This window comes from Panthera leo, chromosome D1 (assembly GCF_018350215.1).
Source record: "Panthera leo isolate Ple1 chromosome D1, P.leo_Ple1_pat1.1, whole genome shotgun sequence".
Lineage (NCBI taxonomy): Eukaryota > Metazoa > Chordata > Mammalia > Carnivora > Felidae > Panthera > Panthera leo.
The window spans coordinates 76,330,189-76,350,859 of record NC_056688.1 but is presented as its reverse complement, the minus strand read 5'-3'; the positions used below and the strand labels follow the sequence as shown (position 1 = coordinate 76,350,859).

Genomic DNA, 20,671 nt, shown 5'->3' with positions numbered 1-20,671 from the left:
ACACTTCTTCTTGCCAAATAAATCAAGATGGAAATGTGATTTATTTGAATGGATATAATTCTATGCTAGACTAAAAGAAGGATGGCAATACACTATACAATACCAACTGTAACCCAAAGAAGTCTGAGCATGTATGTGTGTGTGTGCATGAGTGTGTGAGTGAGTGAGTGAGTGAGTGTGTGTGTGTGTGTGTGTGTGTGTGTGTGTGTGTGTGTATCCATCCTAGCACCATCCCCAGAACAAGCACCAGAAGGTCTTGGGCATTAAGGTGCCATATGAACTCTTCCGTACCTGGATGTTTGTCAATAAAAGCAGCATTTGCTAAGCATGGGGTTTTCTTCAGAGAATGAGAAGAGTTTCATAAAGTATAAGCCTATATAGAAGCTCAGTCTTATCTCTCACAGAAAAGTCATCTATGAGGATTTCTATAGATAACATGCCTTCAAGTGCTGCAACTTCTCCCAAAGATGAAATAAGAATAAGAAGAATTTCTATTAGTTCTTATTTAACTTTAAATGTATTTACACATAACTGAAAAAAGGCAACTCTAGTAGGGCATGTATTAGCTGACCTCACTTGATCTCATTTTTTCAGACCTATGCTGTGTTTCACATCTGTCATGGCAGTGTTTCTCAAACTTTGAGTGTCTTAATAATCACCTTGAGTAAACACCTTGAGTTTGAGTAATAACCTTGCGTTTAACATTCAGACTCCTGGGTTACCCCTGAAATTCTGTTTCAGTAGGATTGGAGTGGGCCCTGGAACCTTGATTGTTAAAAGCTACCCAAGATGATTCTGATGAAAAGTCAAAAGGCCCCACTTTGAAAAACCCTGCTCTTTTGTCAGTCATTTGTAGGTTTTCTTTGGGGGGGGGGGGGGGCAAGGAGCAAGAGGGTTTACTCATTAAAAGATCACAGTGGTGAAAACAGCATCCACATCCTAATATATCAATAAAACCTCAGTGATTTGGAATCGAATACCAGTCAACAGAATTATTAGATTATAGACACCATGAAGGCAAAAATCATATTTTCATCTCTAGGTCCCCTTGTACTCCCTGTTGCAGTATATTTCACATAGCAGGCACAAAAAAACACTTTAAAAGCATCAAATTCCTAAAACCTATTAATTATATAATATTGAACAATATTTTCAGAGCTGGTACACCTGTAAATTATCTTGTAGGATATCAGTTTTTTAAACTAGGGATACGAGGGCGCCTGGGTGGCTCACTTAAGCATCAGACTTTGGCATAGGTCATGATCTGTTTGTGAGTTAGAGCCCACATGGGGCTCTCTGCTGTCAGCACAGATCCTGTTTCAGATCCTCTGTCTCCCCATCTCTCTGGCCCTTCCCTATTCACATTCTCTATCTCAAAAATAAATAATAAACAATTGGGGTGCATATTAGAATTTTAGAGATTAGGGAGAACATCATATAAATTTTGAAAAAGCTTCTGAGGTGACCTTGATACACCCAATGAGGACTCCTGATCCAGGGCCATATCACCTGGTCATTTGACCTATGAAAAACCTAAGGCTTTGACACTAAATAGCTTTCCTAAAGGACACCTTAATCCTAGGCCATTAACTACAGGCCTACTAACTCCATTACCAGTGCTAAGCCATTCCAACATGGATTAAGGAGAAAATAGACCATTTGAGAAAGTCTCATAGTTACATGAGCTTACAAGATGTTGTTACAACAAGGTCATGTTATCAAAACGAGGTTCTACCTTAATTGCTTTAATGGATACTTAATCAACTGCACATAAATTATTTGCATTAGATGTAACAGTTTGCTGAAATAATTTTTCAGTGCTGGCAAACAGAGATCCTTTTAAGTAGCCAGTATCTTCCTCTGCAATCCTATTTACACTACTAATTTGCTAAACAATCCGTTTTTTCATCGGTCTTGCAATGTTAAACTTCAGCCAAGCTGAGAGTCTAAATAAATCCCTAAAATGCAAAGCCCAAATTAATAAACTTTCACTCTTAGTACCTATGGAAAGAGGAAAAGTGGATAATTTTTTTTCTTTGTTGAAACCACCTGTTGCCACTCTCTACCTCCTGTACTCAGCTCACCATGCACTGCAAAATAAATTTGCACCAGGTAGGTTGTACATTATGAGTTTTTGTTTCGGGAATGAATGCCCATCATTTCCATTGTTCCAAGAACACTTCTCATTTCACAGGAAGAAATCTACGAAGATGCAATAAAGATTAGAAAAAATTATACCATTAGGACCCTCTTCTGTATGGAATAACTAAGATTAGGCAAACCCTTCTAACATTCAGAGCTTTCTGGTAGAAATATAAGCAGCTTTGCCACCAAACAAATGCTAATTCTTTTTTAAAGCTCTTATTTCCCTGCAGATCTCTGTTTACATTGAAGAAAATGGTTCTCTTTTTGTATGCTAAAACATTGAAACAAATTGCTTTGAAAGGGAAAGGGGGTGGGGAGAGTTCCTGCTGGGCATGTAAATATATGGATGAAGATGTGTTCTGTTTATAAACTGGCAAGGACCCAAGCTTTGGCAACAGGCTGACAAAAAGTAAGACCTGAGAAACTCACAAGGAAGATTTTCAAAATGCAACCAATTATGTATTTCTGCCCTGAAGACAGTTAATAAAATATTCCAGCTTGCATAAAAGCCAAGAAAGACACTTGTCGACTTTCATTACGATCAATAAAAACTGTCAGCTCATTAGCATATCATTAGCTGTCCTGCTGTTTCCAAAGTCTTAATGCACAGAAATATTAATCTACAAATGCATAAGATTCCCCAGCTCTGTGACTTTGACTTTCTGCATGAAAGGAAAAATAAAAATTAGAGAGGGAGGAATCCAAAATAGCTTCTTTTCCTCTGTGCCTATAAACATATGTTTACCATCTGTGGAATTATGGGAACCAGCTGAGGTAAGAAACAACAGCTGTGGCATTAAAAAAAAATTGTAATCAATTTCACTTCCCACTGACAGCTCAGCTGTTAAGGAGACAGTGATGTCCAGGTAAGGGAAAGGTTTCAAACCCAAATCCAAGGGACAGAGAGAGAGAGAGAGAGAGACAGAGACAGAGAGACAGAAAGACAGAGAGACAGAGAGAGTGAGTCTTGGCCTCAGTGAATGGCCTTGGGATGGAAATAATGTAAGAACACCCAAACCACTGAAGCATCCTGTAGCTCACTGTAAGTCACCTAAACTTGTTCTTTCTTTAACCTCTGAATAATAACAGTATAATCAGCTCAGAACTGATCAAAAGGAAATGGAGTGGTAGTCAACCATCTCAATAATGAAAATCTTTGACAATCAGAAGATTCAGAGAAGCCTGTCACTACCAATCACCTATTTTCTCCGATGGATGCTATCTTGAAAGGAAGAAATCCCCACCCTGTGTTCTGGATCTCTGATGGGAATCACCTCATGCTAAAGGCTCCTGGGCCAGGCACCAAGTGTGATTTCCTCCCCCTCTTTTTCAGCAGGAGCACTTTTACTGCACTATCCACAAGGATCCACCAGCACCCAGAAATTAGGTTTGACAAAGGAGGAGATTTTGCTTTTACTTTGCCTATGAAGCGACATATTAATATTTAAAACAGAGAATGATGTTATTTTAGCCTAAAAATACATCTATATGTATTTAACCTAAAAATACAATACTAAGCGTATTTAGTTCTGGAGCAATAAAGCAGGTGTGGTTCTTGGACCCAGGAGGCAGCTTCTACAAGATAAATATTAATTAGAAGCCTGAAGATAGACCAACCTCTCACTTAAAGGGTGCCTGCCTCTTTTACAGAAAGGGAGATTTCTGCAGCAGTGGACTGATCAAGATAATGTTTCTATAAAGAGACACTGACATGTTACCCTTACCGGTGCCATCTCACCAAAGGATGGCCAGAAGCACTGACTGACAGATAAAATTCTATGGGGGAGAGGAGTTTTGAAAAGTTCCTTCAAAAAAGCCATTTGATGAGGCTACTTTGTTGGGCAACAAGGAGAATCACATTGCTCCCTAATGAGAGGATCAGGGTGGAACTGGCAAACCCCTTCTGGTGCTTCTCACTGGTACCTTTGGGCTGGAGCTCCAGAAAAAGACAACAGGGTGTGTCTCCTCCATGGGACGCTGAGAAGTGAAATGTGTTCACCATCTAACAGTTAATGGAACGGGGTAAGTAAGCCTAAAAAATAGATGTTGAATGAATGAATGAATGAATGAATGAATGAGCATAAGCTCGACGGAGGGGGGGAAGGCTAAGTTTAAATCCCATTTCTATCACTCACAAACTATGTAAGACTGACAACTTGCTCAACCCCCAAGTCCCATTGTCTCATCTATACAGTTCGGATTACAGCTACCTCATTAGGATGCTCTGCAGATGAAATGTAATTAACAGAGAGAATATATGTAGGGCAGACAAGATAGAGAATGCAGGAAGCATTCAATAACTGTCTACTCTTCCACCACCTACAACCCACCTCTGCAGCAAAATGATTCAGTCTATGAATACTCCTTGTGTTTTCTGCCTGTATCAGGTAGCTGGGCTCTTAAGCACAAGGTTCCTGACAGCTACAAGGCAACACTCAGCAAGCTTACCACTCTCCCTCTCTTACTTAATTACCAGCTCCTAACTGAAACCGAAGTCCCTCAAAGGCAAGAAAAGTGCCAATCACTTCCACAATGTAGTGTTAACTTTAAGCACACAGCGAGTATTAAATGTGTAACCAAGAAAGGGGGAGGATGCGTGTTGTAACCCACTAAGCGTTAAGTGCTTTTAATACGTATTCTTATATAATCTGCATTACTTTTGTGAGAGAAAACTTGGCCACTCTGCCAGGAATATGATAGATTTGTAGTCTGTACTTCAGAGTATGTTGTCTGCCAACCACATACCTTGTACTATTCTCTATTTTTTTTTTTAATCTTTATTTTTGAAAGAGAGAGTGTAGGCAGGGGAGGAGCAGAGAGAGAGGGAGACACAGAATCCGAAGCAGGCTCCAGGCCCCAAGCTGTCAGCACAGAGCCCGACGCAGGGCTCGAACTCACGAACTGTGAGATCATGACCTGAGCCCAAGTTGGATGCTCAACCGACTAAGCCACCCAGGAGCCCCAACCTTGTCCTATTCTAAGCACTTGCTGAATAACACAGACCCAGTTCTCACTCTGGTAAAGCTTACAATCTAGAGTGTGTCACTAATAAACACCCACATGAGTTATATTCAGGACCAACTACGTAATTGGCAGAGCCCTTTCAAAATTTATTGAAATGTTAAAGACAGCAACGGCAGAGAATGAAGCCCATCACGGGCCTTCTAAGTTTAGCACCCCATGGGACTGCACAGGTCAACTGCCCATGAAGTCAGCCCTGCCTGTACTTGAGACCACACTAAAAGTGATGAAGGCAGTGGAGGCAGTGTCGTGGGAAAGCATGTGGTAGTGGTAGAATGATTTCAAACAGATTCATCTCCCGGTACCCACATTTTTCTTTCTGCAGCTCACAATGGTTAATTCCAATGGTCTTATCTTCAAGTCCAGTGATGCTCCAGCCTGCCCAAATCTTTCTTCTAGTCAATTTTGCATTTCAGTTGTACTTCTTAGCTGCAGACTGTCTGGCTCCTTTTTATAATTCCTGTCTCTTCATGGATATTCTCATGTATTCATACCTAATTTTCCTAACTTCTTAGTTCTTCATGTATGTTTTCCTTTATAGCTCCTTATGCCCATTTAGTATGGTGGTTTTAAAATCTTATCTAGTAAGTCCACTGTCTAGGCTTGCACAGAGTTGGTTTTTGTCTATTTTATTCCTGTGAATGGCAATACCTTGTGATTTTATTTAAACACTGGCCATTTGAATACTATAGTGACTTGAGATCTAGAAAGAGAATTCTCTCCCTTCTCCAGGGATTCCTGGGTTTTGCTTTGTTTTATTGCTGAATGCTCTAGCAGTGCATTTGTTAAAGGACTTTCCCAATTTTTTTTTTAAAGAGACTATATTCCTTATCTTGCCTGGTCCTGAGCTTGTGTTCATATAGTTTTTAGACTGACTTCCTTGAATGCTAGAAGGAGAAGGGGGGGGGGGGGGGCAGAGTAGCAAAGGGAGAGGAGTGAAGGTGGAGGGAGGGAGGGAGGGAGGGAGGGAGGGAGGGAGGGAGATGGAGAAAGGGAGGGAAATAGAAGGAGGAATGGAAAGATACTGGATGCCTTCTCCTTTAATACTTAGACATGCTTGCACTAATCCTGGAGATCAGCCCAAAGACCCAGCTTAGAGTGTCTGAGCCTTTTCTGAACATGTATTTGGCTTTGGACAATGCATGTGCACTTTCTATGCGCAGGTGCTGTTCAATACCATGATTTCCCAAAGACTCTCTCTCCTTAGCATTTCATCCTGGCTTTATGTGGTCTATTATGTGTCAACAGCACTTCTTTCCTGAAGCAGCTGCAAATTATGTTACATTTGCAATATTTTCAGGCAACACCTGTCACTTTCCTGACCCAGAAGAGTTCTTAGACAAGTGTCTCGTACCAGTCCTTCAGGTAGTTCCATACAGAATGGATTTACCTTATGATATGTAAATAAGGTCTCCGCTCCCTCCAGAATCAGGGACCACTGTCCCACACTGAGAACACAGACTGACAATGAGATGCTACTGAGCTATGACCAGTATGAGGCAAGGGTAAAAAGATATCACAAAGCTTTCCTACTACTTTAATGTTGCACTTATTCTTGATTGAGAATTTACTTAGTTTGCTTTAAACCTTTGACTATTTTCCTAAATTTTAACAAAATTGGTTCTGACAATTCCTGCTTATTTTTTATGTTTCTACAGAGGGACAGAGGCTCAGAGCTAGCTGCCTACTATGCCATTTTGCAATCATCCAGCTACCTATGTTAATTGTTGAACATATATTACAGTTTGTGATCATTCTAGAGACCAAGGTAAAACTCTAATCTAGACCATCATCAACACATGTTACTATGTCTCTGCAATATTTTGAAGTGTTCCCGGACTTGGGAACCAGTGCTGTCCTTCATTTCAGACCCAAGTCCCCAAGGAAAGTGTAGCTTCACCAAGAAATAACTAACTACAGAACAAGAAAGAGCATTAAATGTGAGTCAGTTTAGAACTGAGACATCTGGACAAATTTCCGTGGATTCTTAGAAACATGGAAAATAAGGGAACGTGGAAAAATCACGCATGTATATATTCAGATGTGTGTGTATATATACTTATATGTGTGTGTGTGTGTGTGTATTGACTTTAAAGATTTATTTTTGAGGGAGAGCACACACATCCACACAAGAGGGGTAGGGGCAGAGAGATAGGGAGAGAAAGAGAATCTCAAGGAGGTTCCACGCTGTCAGCACAGGGCTCTGTTTCAAAAGCGGTGAGATCATGACCTGAGATAAAATCAAGAGTGGATGCTTAACTGACTGAGCCACCCAGGAACCCTGTGACATGTTCTTTTTTTTTTCTTTTAGTATCTAGGACATACAAAAGAGTTGAAAGCAAAATAAAGCTAATGCCTGCAAATGTAGCACCCACCTTAAGAAATGAAAAATCACTATAGTTGAAGTCTTCTGAGTGTCCATCCTTAAATTTCTATTCCTTCCTCTCAGAAGTAAACTTGTAAATTTAGTGCTTATTCCCATGTATTTATTTTTTTACATATGTGAATGTATAAATAAGCAATAAATTGAAATGTCTTGCATTTTTAAATTACTTAATACTATAATTTTCTCCTGCTACTTTAATTTCAATGATTTTGGTGTTTATTTATAGGATTCTACCATTTATTCAAACATCATCCCACTGATACACACCTTTTTCTCCAAATTTTTTTACATTAAAAAAGCTCCCGTGAGGACTGTACATCATATCTTCTTGGCTACATGTCAAACTTTCTTCAATGTGTATAGAAGTTGGGGTCATGTGTCATAAGATATGCATGCCTTTAATTTTATACAAAAACTCCCAAACTGCCCTCCTTAGTGGCTCAACCAATTCAAGTTTCCACCACCGTGGCTCGATTAACCTCTCCCACACTGAGCATCATCCTATTTTTGTTTTCATTTTTGCCAGGCTGAGGGGTAAGAAATGGTATTTCATGGTGTTTTTAGTTTGTATTTCCAAGATAACTACTGAAATTGCATTTCTTTTAATAAATTCATTGGTTATTCACATGTTTCCACTTTGGGAAACTGCCTTTTTATACCTTTTGCCTGATTTCTTATTGATTTATGAGCATCTTACTGATTTTAACACTTCTCTACTGGATATGCTCTACTAATTGATCTGGTTGCCCAGGTCATCTTTGAGAAACATATTCAACTTGTTTTGTATATTAAATTTGTCAATAGTATCTTTAACGGCTTTATACTTATTATTGCTTCTTTCCCACCCTGTGATCATGAATATATGCTCCCATATTGTCTTCTAAAACTTGCAAAGTTCACACTTAGGTATTTTGCTTAATGCTTATTTATTTGGGGGTGGGGGCAGGAGGAAGGGAGGGAGGGAGGAAGAGAGAGAGAGAGAGGGAGAGAGAGAGAGAGAGAGAGAGGGAGAGAGAGAGAGAGAGAGAGGGAGAGAGAGAGAGAGAGAGAGAGAGAGAGAGAGAGGGAGAGAGAGAGAGAGAGGGAGAGAGAGGGAGAGAGGGAGAGAGAGGGAGAGAGGGAGAGAGAGGGAGAGAGAGAAAGGAAGAGGGAGAGAGAGAGAGAGAGAGAGGGAGAGAGAGGGAGAGAGAGGGAGAGAGAGGGGGAGAGAGAGGGAGAGAGAGAGGGAGAGAGAGAGAGAGAGAGAGAGAGAGAGAGGAAGAGGGAGGGAGGGGGAGAGGGGGAGAGAGGGGGAGAGGGGGAGAGAGGAGGAGAGGAGGAGAGGAGGAGAGGAGGAGAGAGGGAGAGAGGGAGAGAGAGAGAGAGAACAGGCACTGGTACCTAGTGGAGGGGGGGAGGGGAGGGAGGGAGATAGAATTCCAAGCAAGCTCTGAGCTATCAATGCAGAGCCCAACTTGGGACGTGATCCCATCAACCATGAGATCATGACCTGAACTGAAATCAAGAGTTGGATGGTCAACAGAGTCACCCAGGTGCAACACATTTATGTATTTAATTGTAATTGATTTTGGTGTATGGTTTCCAAATATATTAAAGCTTTTCCTGACAATACACACCAAAATCAATTACATCAATTAGTATATACATGAAATACTTAAAGCAGTGATTTTCATAACCATTTCTTTATGAATACATCCCTTCCTCATAGATCAGGAATGCCAATTCAGTTATGTATCAAGTTGCCACAAATAAAAAGTCCCCTTCTGGCCTCTCCAGGCTATTCTCTTAATTCATGTGCCAATCCTTACATGGATATCAAACTGTTGATTGCTATAAGCTTATAATAAGATCTGAAAGCCATTCCTTTTACTGCAGAAATATTATTGGTCTTTATTCTTCCATATCATTTTTAAAATCAGCTTGCAGATTTTATCAGAAAATAAAATCCTTTGGGGCGCCTGGGTGGCGCAGTCGGTTAAGCGTCCGACTTCAGCCAGGTCACGATCTCGCGGTCTGTGAGTTCGAGCCCCGCGTCAGGCTCTGGGCTGATGGCTCGGAGCCTGGAGCCTGTTTCCGATTCTGTGTCTCCCTCTCTCTCTGCCCCTCCCCCGTTCATGCTCTGTCTCTCTCTGTCCCAAAAATAAATAAAAAACGTTGAAAAAAAAAATTAAAAAAAAAAAGAAAATAAAATCCTTTGGGGAATTTATTATAAGTTCATCCAATTGAGAAATCAATTTGAGTAGAATTGCCATTTTTAAGCCTTCTCCAAGCACCTGTCCTCATTTAGGTCTTCTCTAATGATTTTTAAAAAATTTTTATATTTTTTCCATAATCATTATACATATATTTTTATCCTTAAGCACTTTATACATTTTTTGATCTTATAAATGAAATATTCTATTTAACTGCATTTTGTTGATGCTACTTTTTTCAGCAATGCAATTGATTTTCTCTCTGGTTTTTATATCCAGCACTGTTTCAGAACAATCTTGGTAACTGTAATAATTTGTGAATTCTATTTTCTATGCAATCCATTATATAATTTCTCACTATTTTTTTTTTTACTAACCCTTGTGTTTTGAGGGGTGCGTGGGGACATTTTGGGGGTTGGGATTTGTTTTTCTGCCAGAAGGACCTACACTATCATGTTGAAAATAAATTATGGTAATAAAGATTCTTGTAAGATTCCAGATTATAACAGGAATTCTCTTAATATTTAAACTATAAGAACAATCGTTTTTGCATGTTTGCTTCATGCACACTTTCAGTTTAATGAAGTTTCCTTCAATTCCTATTTTGCTAAGAATTTATCATGAGTCAGTACTGAATTGTATCTAGTGCTTTTTCTCCCTCCGGAGATAACCATAGATTTTTCTGTTTAATGTGACTTGTATTAGTCGATGTATTGATAAAAGTAGTTTAGCATTGTTGAAATCACCAACTTGGTCTCACACACATCCAGACACACACAGCTAGATTTGGATTGCTAATTTACGTTATTTTTTTTTTTTAGAATTTTTAATCTAATCTGTGTTCAAAAGTACAGTGTATTATAAAACTCCATTTTTTTTTAATTTGAGAGAGAGAGAGAGAGAGAGAGAGAGAGAGAGAGAATGAGAATGCATGAGAGCTGGGGAGAGGGACAGATGGAGATAAACAATCTTAAGCAGGCTTGAGGCTCAACGTGGAGCCTGATGCAGAGCTTGATCCCATGACCCTGGGGTCACAACTTGAGCAGAAATCAAGAGTTGAATGCTCAACTATCTTCATAAATGAGATGGGAGATATTTTCATTTATTCTCTTCTCCATAAGAATTTATACAAGATAGGAATCATTTCCTTGGATGTGATAAAACTCCCCTGTAAAACTGTCTGAAGCCAGTGGTTGTTTGGTGGAGAGACATGGTAAATTGTGAAAATCGGTCACAATCCTTTGCTCCTTACCAGACTGCTACCCTGTGCAATGGGAATTTGTAGTATTTCCCATCAAAAGATGAAATCTATTTCCCATATCCTTGAGTCTGGCCTTAAAACTTGCTTTGGCCAATATAATGCAACAAAATACAATGTGCAAGTTTTCAGCCTTGGCTTCCAAAGACCCTGCATATTTCTACTCCAGCTCTGGAAACCCTCATCAGCCGACTTATAAAGAAGATCAGGCTAGACTGCTGATAATAAGAGATCACATGAAGGAGAGATGTGCCATCCCAGCTAAGTCCATTCCAGTATAGCCAGTCCCCAGAAAACCAGAAGCTGCTCAAACTGCATGAGTGAACCCTCAGAATACAAGAATCAGTCATCTCAGCCCAACCCAAAGCACCAATGCACAAAATTGTGAGCTAAATACTTGCTGTTTCAAGCCACTAAGCTTTGAATAAACTTGCTTTGCAATGAAAGCTAATACAGATTTTATATCATGAATTCCTTAGAATACTTTATTGATTCTAAGACCATGTTTCATTTCCAAAGTCCATTTTGATAATTTATAGTTTCAGGAAATTGCCTATTTTTCTCTAATTTTCCATTTTATTATATAAAATCAATGATTAATTACTGTTTTAGTATTTGCAGTATTTTGGTTTTTTTAATGCTTTCTCTCATTTTTTCTTGCTCAAACTTCCAGATTTGTCTTTTCAAATGATCAAATTGTGTTTTTCCAGATCTTGTCTATTGTATCCTACTCCTTATTTTCATTTCTATTCTTATATGTTTATTTTTTCATTTCTTCTTTCATTTATTTATTTCCATTTGCTAACATCTCAAGTTGGATACTTTACTCATCAATTTTTCTGCCTTTTTGGCCTTTGTAGGATAGAACTAATTGGATAGTTTCTATTTTACTCTCTTACATATTTGGGGGGGGCTTGCAAATTTTAAGTACATCAAACTTTCTCTTTGTAGTTATTTTATAACTTATTTAAGAAATATTTTTTCCTACATCAAGGCCATAAAGATATTTTTCTATCCTATCTTTTTAGGCTTTACTGGTTTACCTTTCAGATTTACATCTATAATCCCCCAGAATTGATTTTGCATGTAGTGGGAAATAGAGTCCAGGATTAGTATTTCCCCATAGGGATATTCAGTTGACCTAGCACCCTATAGTGAGAACACCATCCTTCCAGAGTATTCTGTAATGCTGCAATGTATATTTAAGTTACATATCAGGTGTATGCATCTTTAAAATTGTTTATTATGTGGTAATTTTGGGTGCCTTGAAGTTTGATCATGCCAGAGCATTCTACAGCTCCTTTTTCTTTCATTTGGCCTGTTTCTTTTTCTCTCTTTTTTTTTTTTTTAGGCATTTCACTCCCAACATTCATGAATCCCTTTTTTTTTCCTTCATTTTCACAGTTTTTGTTAAAGAGGGTTGATAGAACTTTTTACAAATATCTCTTTCTCAAATACTTAAATGTGAGGGCAACTGGGTGGCCCAGTTGGTTAAGCACCGGACTTCAGCTCAGGTCATGATCTCACAGGCTGTGAGTTCGAACCCTGTGCCTGTTAGGTTCTGTGCTGACAGTTCAAAGCCTAGAGCCTGCTTCAGATTCTGTGTGTGTGTGTCTCTCTCTCCCCCCTGCCCCCCCCCCAGTCTCTCTGTGTCTCTGAAAAAATGAATAAATCTTAAAAAAAAAATTTAAATCTGGAAGTAATATTTTTATTTTTGTGTTGGTGAATTTTTAACATGTGAACTTAATTTAATATAGTTAGCCAATTTCTCTATTCATTTTCTAAATACAGGCCTTATAGTACTTTAAAATCAGATAGCCCCAGCATTTTGTCTTGTAATATTTTTATTTTTTCCAAAATTGGGCATTATTATTTAATCAAGTAATGATTAAGGTTTGTGTATACTCCCCATTTGTTCACCAATTCCCCCTTGTATTTTGTATGTCTTTTCTTTTGCAAAGTTTCTTTAACGAGCACCTGTTGGTCATAAAACAGTTTTATTTATCTATAAGTTCTTATCTCATGCTCATTCTCAAATGAGAATTAAGCTGGATATATGCTACTACATTTGGGAGTGATTTTCTTCGAAAACTTTGAAAAAAATTCTTTCTATTATCACTGTCTTCTGCTGTTACTGATTAAAAGCCAGCTGTTCAAGCTGTTATTCTTCTGTGGAAAATTTACCTTTTAGGAGCTATTGTTAGTATCTTTTCTGTGTCTTTGGGGGGTTCTACTATTCCAGTAATATGTCTAAGTGTGGCTATCTTGCTTGTGTAATAGATTAAAATGGTCCAAACTTCTTCCCTTCCTCACATCCATATCCTTGCAACGAAATACAGAATAGTCCTTCAAGAGATGGACTAGGAGTTTGGCTCTTGGTTATGACTTGCTCTGGGCAATAAAATATTAGCCACTGTGTAAGGCAAGCCGAGCCTTGAAAAGTACTAATAAGCTCAGGCTTGCTGTCTTCTTACACTTGGACTCTTCAGACTGTCATGTGGATAAGCCCCTAGACCACTAGAGAATGAGACCATATGGAGAAGAACTGAGGTACACTAGTCAACAGCCAGCCTACAACCAGAGATGTCAAGAGGCCATCTTAGATCATCCTGCCCCCTGCTGATCTGCCAAATGACCACAGACATGTGAGAGCCCAAGATATAACAGCATAGCCAGACCAGACCAGAAAAATCATCTAATCACACAAAGAATTGTTATGTAGCGGCGTCTGGGTGGCTTAGCTGGTTAAGCATCAGACTTTGGCTAGTAATCTCTAATGAGATTATAAAATGAGACTTTGGTCTGTGAGTTCAAGCCCTGCTTAGGGCTCTGTGCTGACAGCTCAGAGCCTGGAGCCTGCTTCAGATTCTGTGTCTCCCTCTCTCTCTCTGCCCCTCCCCTGCTCATATTCTGTCTGTCTCTCTCTCTCTCAAAAATAAAAAATAAAAAAATAAGAATTGTGATCTAAAGAAAAAACTCAGAAGCTTAAAAAATAGCTCAGTTTCTTGATAGACAACAATAGCTAATATATACTTTGATTACATTATAGTTGCTATAATCAGAATTAGTGTTTTATCAATTTTAGAGAATTCTTAGCCATCATACTTCTAATGGAGCCCATAACCCCTTCTATTATCTTCTGGATTTTTCAAATATATAGGTATGAATATAAACACACTAAACACATATGTAACATTTTTTTCTAAATTTCTTCTCTACATTTTAAGCTTTTTTCTATTTCCCTCTCTTTAGCTTCCCACTATTAAGGTAATAACTTTGACAATATTTTCTACTCTACAAATGCTCTCCCCACCTGTGTCTAATTTACTGTTTAGTGGGTTGAGGTTTTTTCTTTTACTTCAATACCTATATTTTTTTTTTCTGGAACTTCTTTTTGGTTCAGATCTCCCTCATCATATTTATACTCTCTAGTCATCACAATTGGTTATTTTGTTGCATTAAACATTTTAAAACATCAGGATTTTCAAAATTTCTTTTCTTGTAATTTCAATTTCTGCAGCCCTTTGAGGGCTAATTCAAAGTTTGTTATTCCTTCTAACTCTCACTCATAAGGACTTAAAATTCTATTTGCATGATCTTAATCTGTGGGAATCCTGTGAGGTCTGCGTAGAAGGAAAACTTCTCCAAAGATAATTTGTATTTTCTTCATCCAGAATCCCAAGGTTCCCAATCCAGGAATGCTTTAAGACAGTTTCTTGAACTTCATGGGCAAAATAAATCCAAATTTCCAGGCTGCATGATAGCAGGACTATGGTTTCAAATTCTCATTACAGAACTGTGTGAAACTGAGGTGGAGAAAGACTAGTTACTGGATTGCTTCCTGTGGCTAAGTAGTAGACGCTTCTGTCCACCCTTGGCTAGAGATGTAGTCTTCTAAATTGTGGCTTGGTTTTAGAAGTTTCTGCTCCATCTTCCAATCTTGCATGAGATCTAGGACATTCTTCCCATCCTGCACAGACTGTTGAAATTTAAAGCTCTAACTGGGACTTCCACGCATCGTTGTAGCATTGCAAAATAGTATGGCCACTTTGGAAAATACAATGGCATTTTCTTATCAAGTTAAACATACGTTTCATAAACAGCCTAGCAATCCCAATGATACATACCCGAAAGAAAACTTGTGTTCATACAAACACCTATGTGCAAGCATTTTTAGTGGCTTTATACGTAAATGGCCAAAACTCATAACTTGAATGTCTAGTAATTGAGGAATGGATAAACAAACTGTAGTACACCCATACTACAGAATTAGAGTACCATAAAAAAGAATCATTGATGCATATAACATGGGTGAACCTCAACATACATACATATATATATGATTTCATTTGTAGAATATTCTGGGAAAGGCAAAACTATAGGGCCAGACAATAGATCAGTGGTTAGTAGCCATTCAGGATTAGAAGAGATGAATCAAAAGTGTTAAAAGGGAATTTGGGGAGGTTATGGTATTGTCCTTCATCTTGACTATGATGGTGGGTATGTGACTCTATCAATTTTCTAAAACCCAAAACTGCACATTGGAAGGAATGACTTATGCTTTATGTAAATTATACCTTCAATTTTAAAGGAAAAGAAAATCCCAGGACCAAATGGGTTCATCGGTGAATTCTACCAAACACTTAAGTATAATTTAACACCAATCCTTCTCAAACTCTTCCAAATTTGAGTCTTCCCAAAATTCACCAACTAACTTAAGAGGACCAGCATTATCCTATGCCAAAATCAAGGAAGAATACTACAAGAAAACTACAGGCCAATAACCCTGATGAATATAGATATAAAAATATATTAACAAGCTGAATTCATGACACATTAAAGAATCATACATCATGATCAAGCAGATTTATCCCTAGAATGCAAAAAATGGTTCAACATATGCTAATCAATAAATGTGACTCACCCTAATAGAATGAGATTTAAAAAATCATATCATCTCATAGATGCAGAAAAAGAATTGACAAAATACAACCTCCTTCATAATAAAAAGACTCAGAAAATTGAGCATAGAATATTCCACCAAAAAACTTTTAGCACTAATCAATGAAGTCAGTAAAGCTGCAGGTTACAAAATCAACATACAAAAATCAGTTGCATTTCCATACACTAACAATGAAATATCTGAAAAATAAAAGAATCTTATTCACAACAGCATCAACAACAGTGTAATACTTAGGAAATTAACCAGAAGGTGAAAAATCTGTACACTGAAAACTATAAGACTTTGATTAAAAAAAAGAAAAAGAGGGGCGCCTGGGTGGCTTGGTCGGTTAAGCGTCCGACTTCAGCCAGGTCACGATCTCGCGGTCCGTGAGTTCGAGCCCCGCGTCGGGCTCTGGGCTGATGGCTCGGAGCCTGGAGCCTGTTTCCGATTCTGTGTCTCCCTCTCTCTCTGCCCCTCCCCCGTTCATGCTCTGTCTCTCTCTGTCCCAAAAATTAAAAAAAAAAGAAAAAAAAAATTGAAGTAGACACAAATGTAAAGATATCCATATTCATCAATTGGAAGAATACTGTTTAAATATCCATACTACCAAAACCCTTTTACAGACTCAGTGCAATCCCTATCAAAATCTGACTGGCACTTTCAAACAAAAAAATAAAAAATTTGTTTCAAACCACAAAAGACCTAAGAGCCAAAGCAATCAATCCTAAGAAAGAAGAACAAAGCTAAATGCATCACATTTCCTGATTTCAAACTACATTAGACCCTTTATCAATGCAGGGATTAGTAACTTCTGACTCCCCCAATACTTAACTACTAATAGCCTACTGTTGACTATAGTCCTACCAATAACATAAACAACACATATTTTGTAAGCTTTATGTATTATATACTGTGTTCCTACAATAAAGCTAAAGAAAAATGTGAAAATCCTGAGAGAAAATAGACTTACAGTACTGTACTGCATTTATTGAAAAACATCCCTGTGTAAGTAGGCACGTGTAGTTCAAACCCCTTCTGTGCAAGAGTCAAATGTAGACTACAAAGGTCTAGTAATCAAAGAAGTATGATACTGGCAAAAAAAAATAAAAAAGAAAAGAAAAGAAAAGAAAAGAAAAGAAAAAAGAAAAGAAAAGAAAAGAAAAGAAAAGAAAAGAAAAAACCATAGACCAAAGGAACAGGATCAAGAGCTCAAAAATAAACCGCTGCATATATAATCAACGACTCCTTGACAAATAAGGAAAGAATGGTCTCTTCAACAAATGGTTTTGGGAAAACTGGATAACCGCATTAAGAACAAGTTGGATTCCTGTATTACCACTCACAAAAAAATTAAAACAGATTAAAGACTTAAACGCAAGATCTGAAACCATAAAACTCCTAGAAGAAAACAGGGGAAAAGCTCCTTGGCATTGGTCTTGGCAATTATTTTTTGGATAGGACACCAAAAGCATAAGCTATGAAAGCAAAAATTAATAAGTGGATCTACAAACAAAAAGCTTCTACACAGCAAAGGAAACAATCAACAAAATTAAAAGGCATCCTATGGGATGGGAGTAAACATTTGCAAATCAGCAACCTGATAAGAAGTTAATAACCAAAACATATTTAAAAACTCATATGACACAACAGCAAATAAACAAATAAAAGCTGATTATAAAAGGGCAGAGGAACTCAATGGTCATTTTTCCAAAGATGTGCAAACGGTCAATACGTACATGAGGTGCTCAACAACACTAATCATCTGGGAATGCACATCAAAACCCCAATGAAATATCACTTCACACATATTAAAATGGCTATCATCAGAAAGACAAAAAATAACAAGTGTGAATAAAAAGGAACCCTTGTACACCGTGGAAATATAAACTAGTATAGCTATGGAAATTCCTCAAAAAGTTAAAAATAAAACAACCATACCATCCAGCAATCCCACATCTGGGTGTATTATTGAGTACATAGCCAAAAGAAATTAAAGCACTTCCTCAAAGAGGTATTTTCACCCCTATATTCATTGCCACAATACTCACAACAGATAAAACATTAAAAAATTTAAGTATAGGTCAACAGATGAATGGCTAAAAAAGTTGTGGTATGTATACAATAGAATATATTCAGCCACGAGCGAAAAAAATCCTGCCATTTTCAACATTTCCGAATTGACTCGGAGGGCATTATGCAAAATGAAATAAGAGACAAACAAATACCGCATGACACCACTTATACGTACAATCCAAAAAACGTAAATTCAGAGAGACAGTGGAATGCTAGTTGCCACGGGCTGGGGGAAATGGGGAGATGCTAGTCTAAGTATACAAACTTCCAGATATAACACACATAAGGTCTGGGGATCTAATGTACAACATGGTCATTATAGTGCCTAATCTTGTATTATGTAATTGAATTTTCCTAAGAGAGTAGGTCTTAAATGATCTCATGACAAGAAATGATAATTATGTAAGATGAGGGAGGTGTTGGTTAATACTGCTGATAATCATTTTGCAACATACAAGTCTATCAAATCTAAAAGTTATACATCTTAAAGTTACAAAGTGTTATAGGTCAAGTATATCTCACTCAAATGGGAATAACAGAAAAGACATTTTCAAATTCTTGGTACTGGCAGACATCCCTCCCTCTGGTTTTCACTTTTCTCCACATATTTGGCCTCTAAGAATTTCCTTTCTTATAAGTGCAATGATGGGTCTTCAAAGATTTTTGTTCCGTTTTATCCAACATTTATAGGCATTCTGAAGCAGAATTTTTTAAAATATCTATTCTACCGCAATGCCAGAAGCAAAAGACTGCCATTCTATTGAAGAACAAGACTTTCTTAAAATTTCATGAAGTTTTTAACTTCTTCATTTTATCAATGTATCCTGTTTCTATAAAGTATAATAACACAGTTATTGTATTACTCTCTTTATAGATAAGAAAAGCAAAAGCTCAGTGTCCATGCACCCCAAGATTCTGAGAATGGAAGCCAATTTGAAGATTATCCTGTCTCCCAGAATTAGGTCAGTCAGAAACATGTGGAGGATGATTTACACTATGCATCATCCTACGCAATCTTGAACAAATCACTCAACTCTGCCTAGTTTCAAAGCACCTACTTCATAGAATTGTTCTGACAATTATTCGTGTCAAGCACATAGAAAACTACATGGCAGAAGTAGAAAGAAGTGCTTACTTTGAATAAGCCATGCTTTTGATTGCGTTGACCAAGCCATACATTGCTTCCTGGGGGAAGGTTGGTTTCAGGAGGGTCTATCACACGTTCATAAATCCTGTAGAGGCAAAAAAACAGTTACTAGTGAAGAGGCTCAAAGGAGAACCAAAGGGTATGTATGTTGTTTGAAGCACTCATGGCATTAGCTGCTGGTATGGAGAGATAGAAGCAGTATGTGGCACATTTCAGATTATGGGTAACATGAATGTAGGGATCTACTTCCTGACAACACTTGGACACGTTAACTGGACCTCTGTTGGCTTTCTATCGTCACCCTTTGGGCAGGGAAAGGAGGAAGAAAACATTTTTAACTGTCTACTTTGAGTAATAAACCTTACACATGCTCTGTGAGTAAAGTGGTCTGATCCACATTTGCAGGTGAGAAAGCTGAGGTTCAGAGAACATAAATGGGTCAACCAAGTTAAGACAGGGAGTAATAAAGTTGGGATGAGGATCTCCCTCTTCCTGGCTGCAAAGCCCAGGTACACCCCTTTGCACTCTACTCCTCCCTGACTTTGGTTTATCTAGCTGCTCCTCACTTCTACATTCCTCTTAACAGAAGAGTAGTAGTTGCCCACATGACAATATCCTTAGTGCACAAAATCATACAACCAATATTTATTTATTGAGCACTTTTTTTTAATGTTTATTTTTGAGAGAGTGTGTGCGCAAGTGGAGGAGGGGCAGAGAAAAGCCCAAAGTCGGCTCCACACTGACAGCAGTGAGCCTGATGTGGGGCTAGAACTCACAAACCACAAGATCATGACCTGAGCTGAAGTCAGACACTCAACCAACTGAGCCACCCAGGCACCTCTTTTGAGTACTTTTTTTGATACAAGCTCCACACAAGGCAATGAGAGATAAAATAAGCCAGACCTACAAAATCCTCCCCTCAAGGAGCAAGAAAAGAAAGTTCTGTACATGAAAACAAAACCTTCCTAAGATATATGAAGACAAATAACTTGCAGGAAGCAACAGCCCCAGGATCTTTGAAGGTACCCACAGAACCTAGTGAACAATGGTATGGTCTCAATTGTTCTGCCCTACTCACAAATCCTGAGATTTTTGCTCTCTTTAGAAATAGTCTCTGCAAACACCAGCTGATCACAGGCCTCCACCTCACCTCTACCAAGTGCCTCTCAACACTGTCTCTGCTGAGAAGGGGAAGGAAGAGCTTGCCTAAGAATTCGACTTATCCTTAGATGCTCAGAAGGTTCTGGATGGGGTGCCATAGAGACCGTAGACGAATTTCAATTCCTCCTGATGGTCTATCCTTCCTTGCCCTCTTCAGTACATGCTCAGAGCAGTTGCGCGAGGAGCCAGCTCCAGGTACTTCCAGAGTAAGGAAGTTCTGACAACTCATCAGGTCTCCGTGCTGGAAGGGAGCTGACTGTCCTCTGCCAAAGAGTGGCACATTCCTCCACTGGTTCTCCAAAGGCAAGAACTGAGAGACCATCCAGTTGAGTCAAGGCCAATG

The 20,671-nt window shown here is 38.4% G+C and overlaps 1 protein-coding gene across 3 annotated transcripts in view; it reads right to left on the bottom strand.

Moving 5' to 3' along the window:
• The window catches only part of NELL1 (neural EGFL like 1), an 876,810-nt gene that overhangs the window by 686,288 nt on the left and 169,851 nt on the right, over positions 1-20,671 (bottom strand). For all 3 annotated transcript variants that reach the window (XM_042906351.1, XM_042906353.1, XM_042906352.1), the window contains exon 5: positions 19,156-19,252. In XM_042906351.1, coding sequence (XP_042762285.1) covers positions 19,156-19,252 — 97 coding nt within the window. The remainder of the gene's footprint in view (positions 1-19,155; positions 19,253-20,671) is intronic.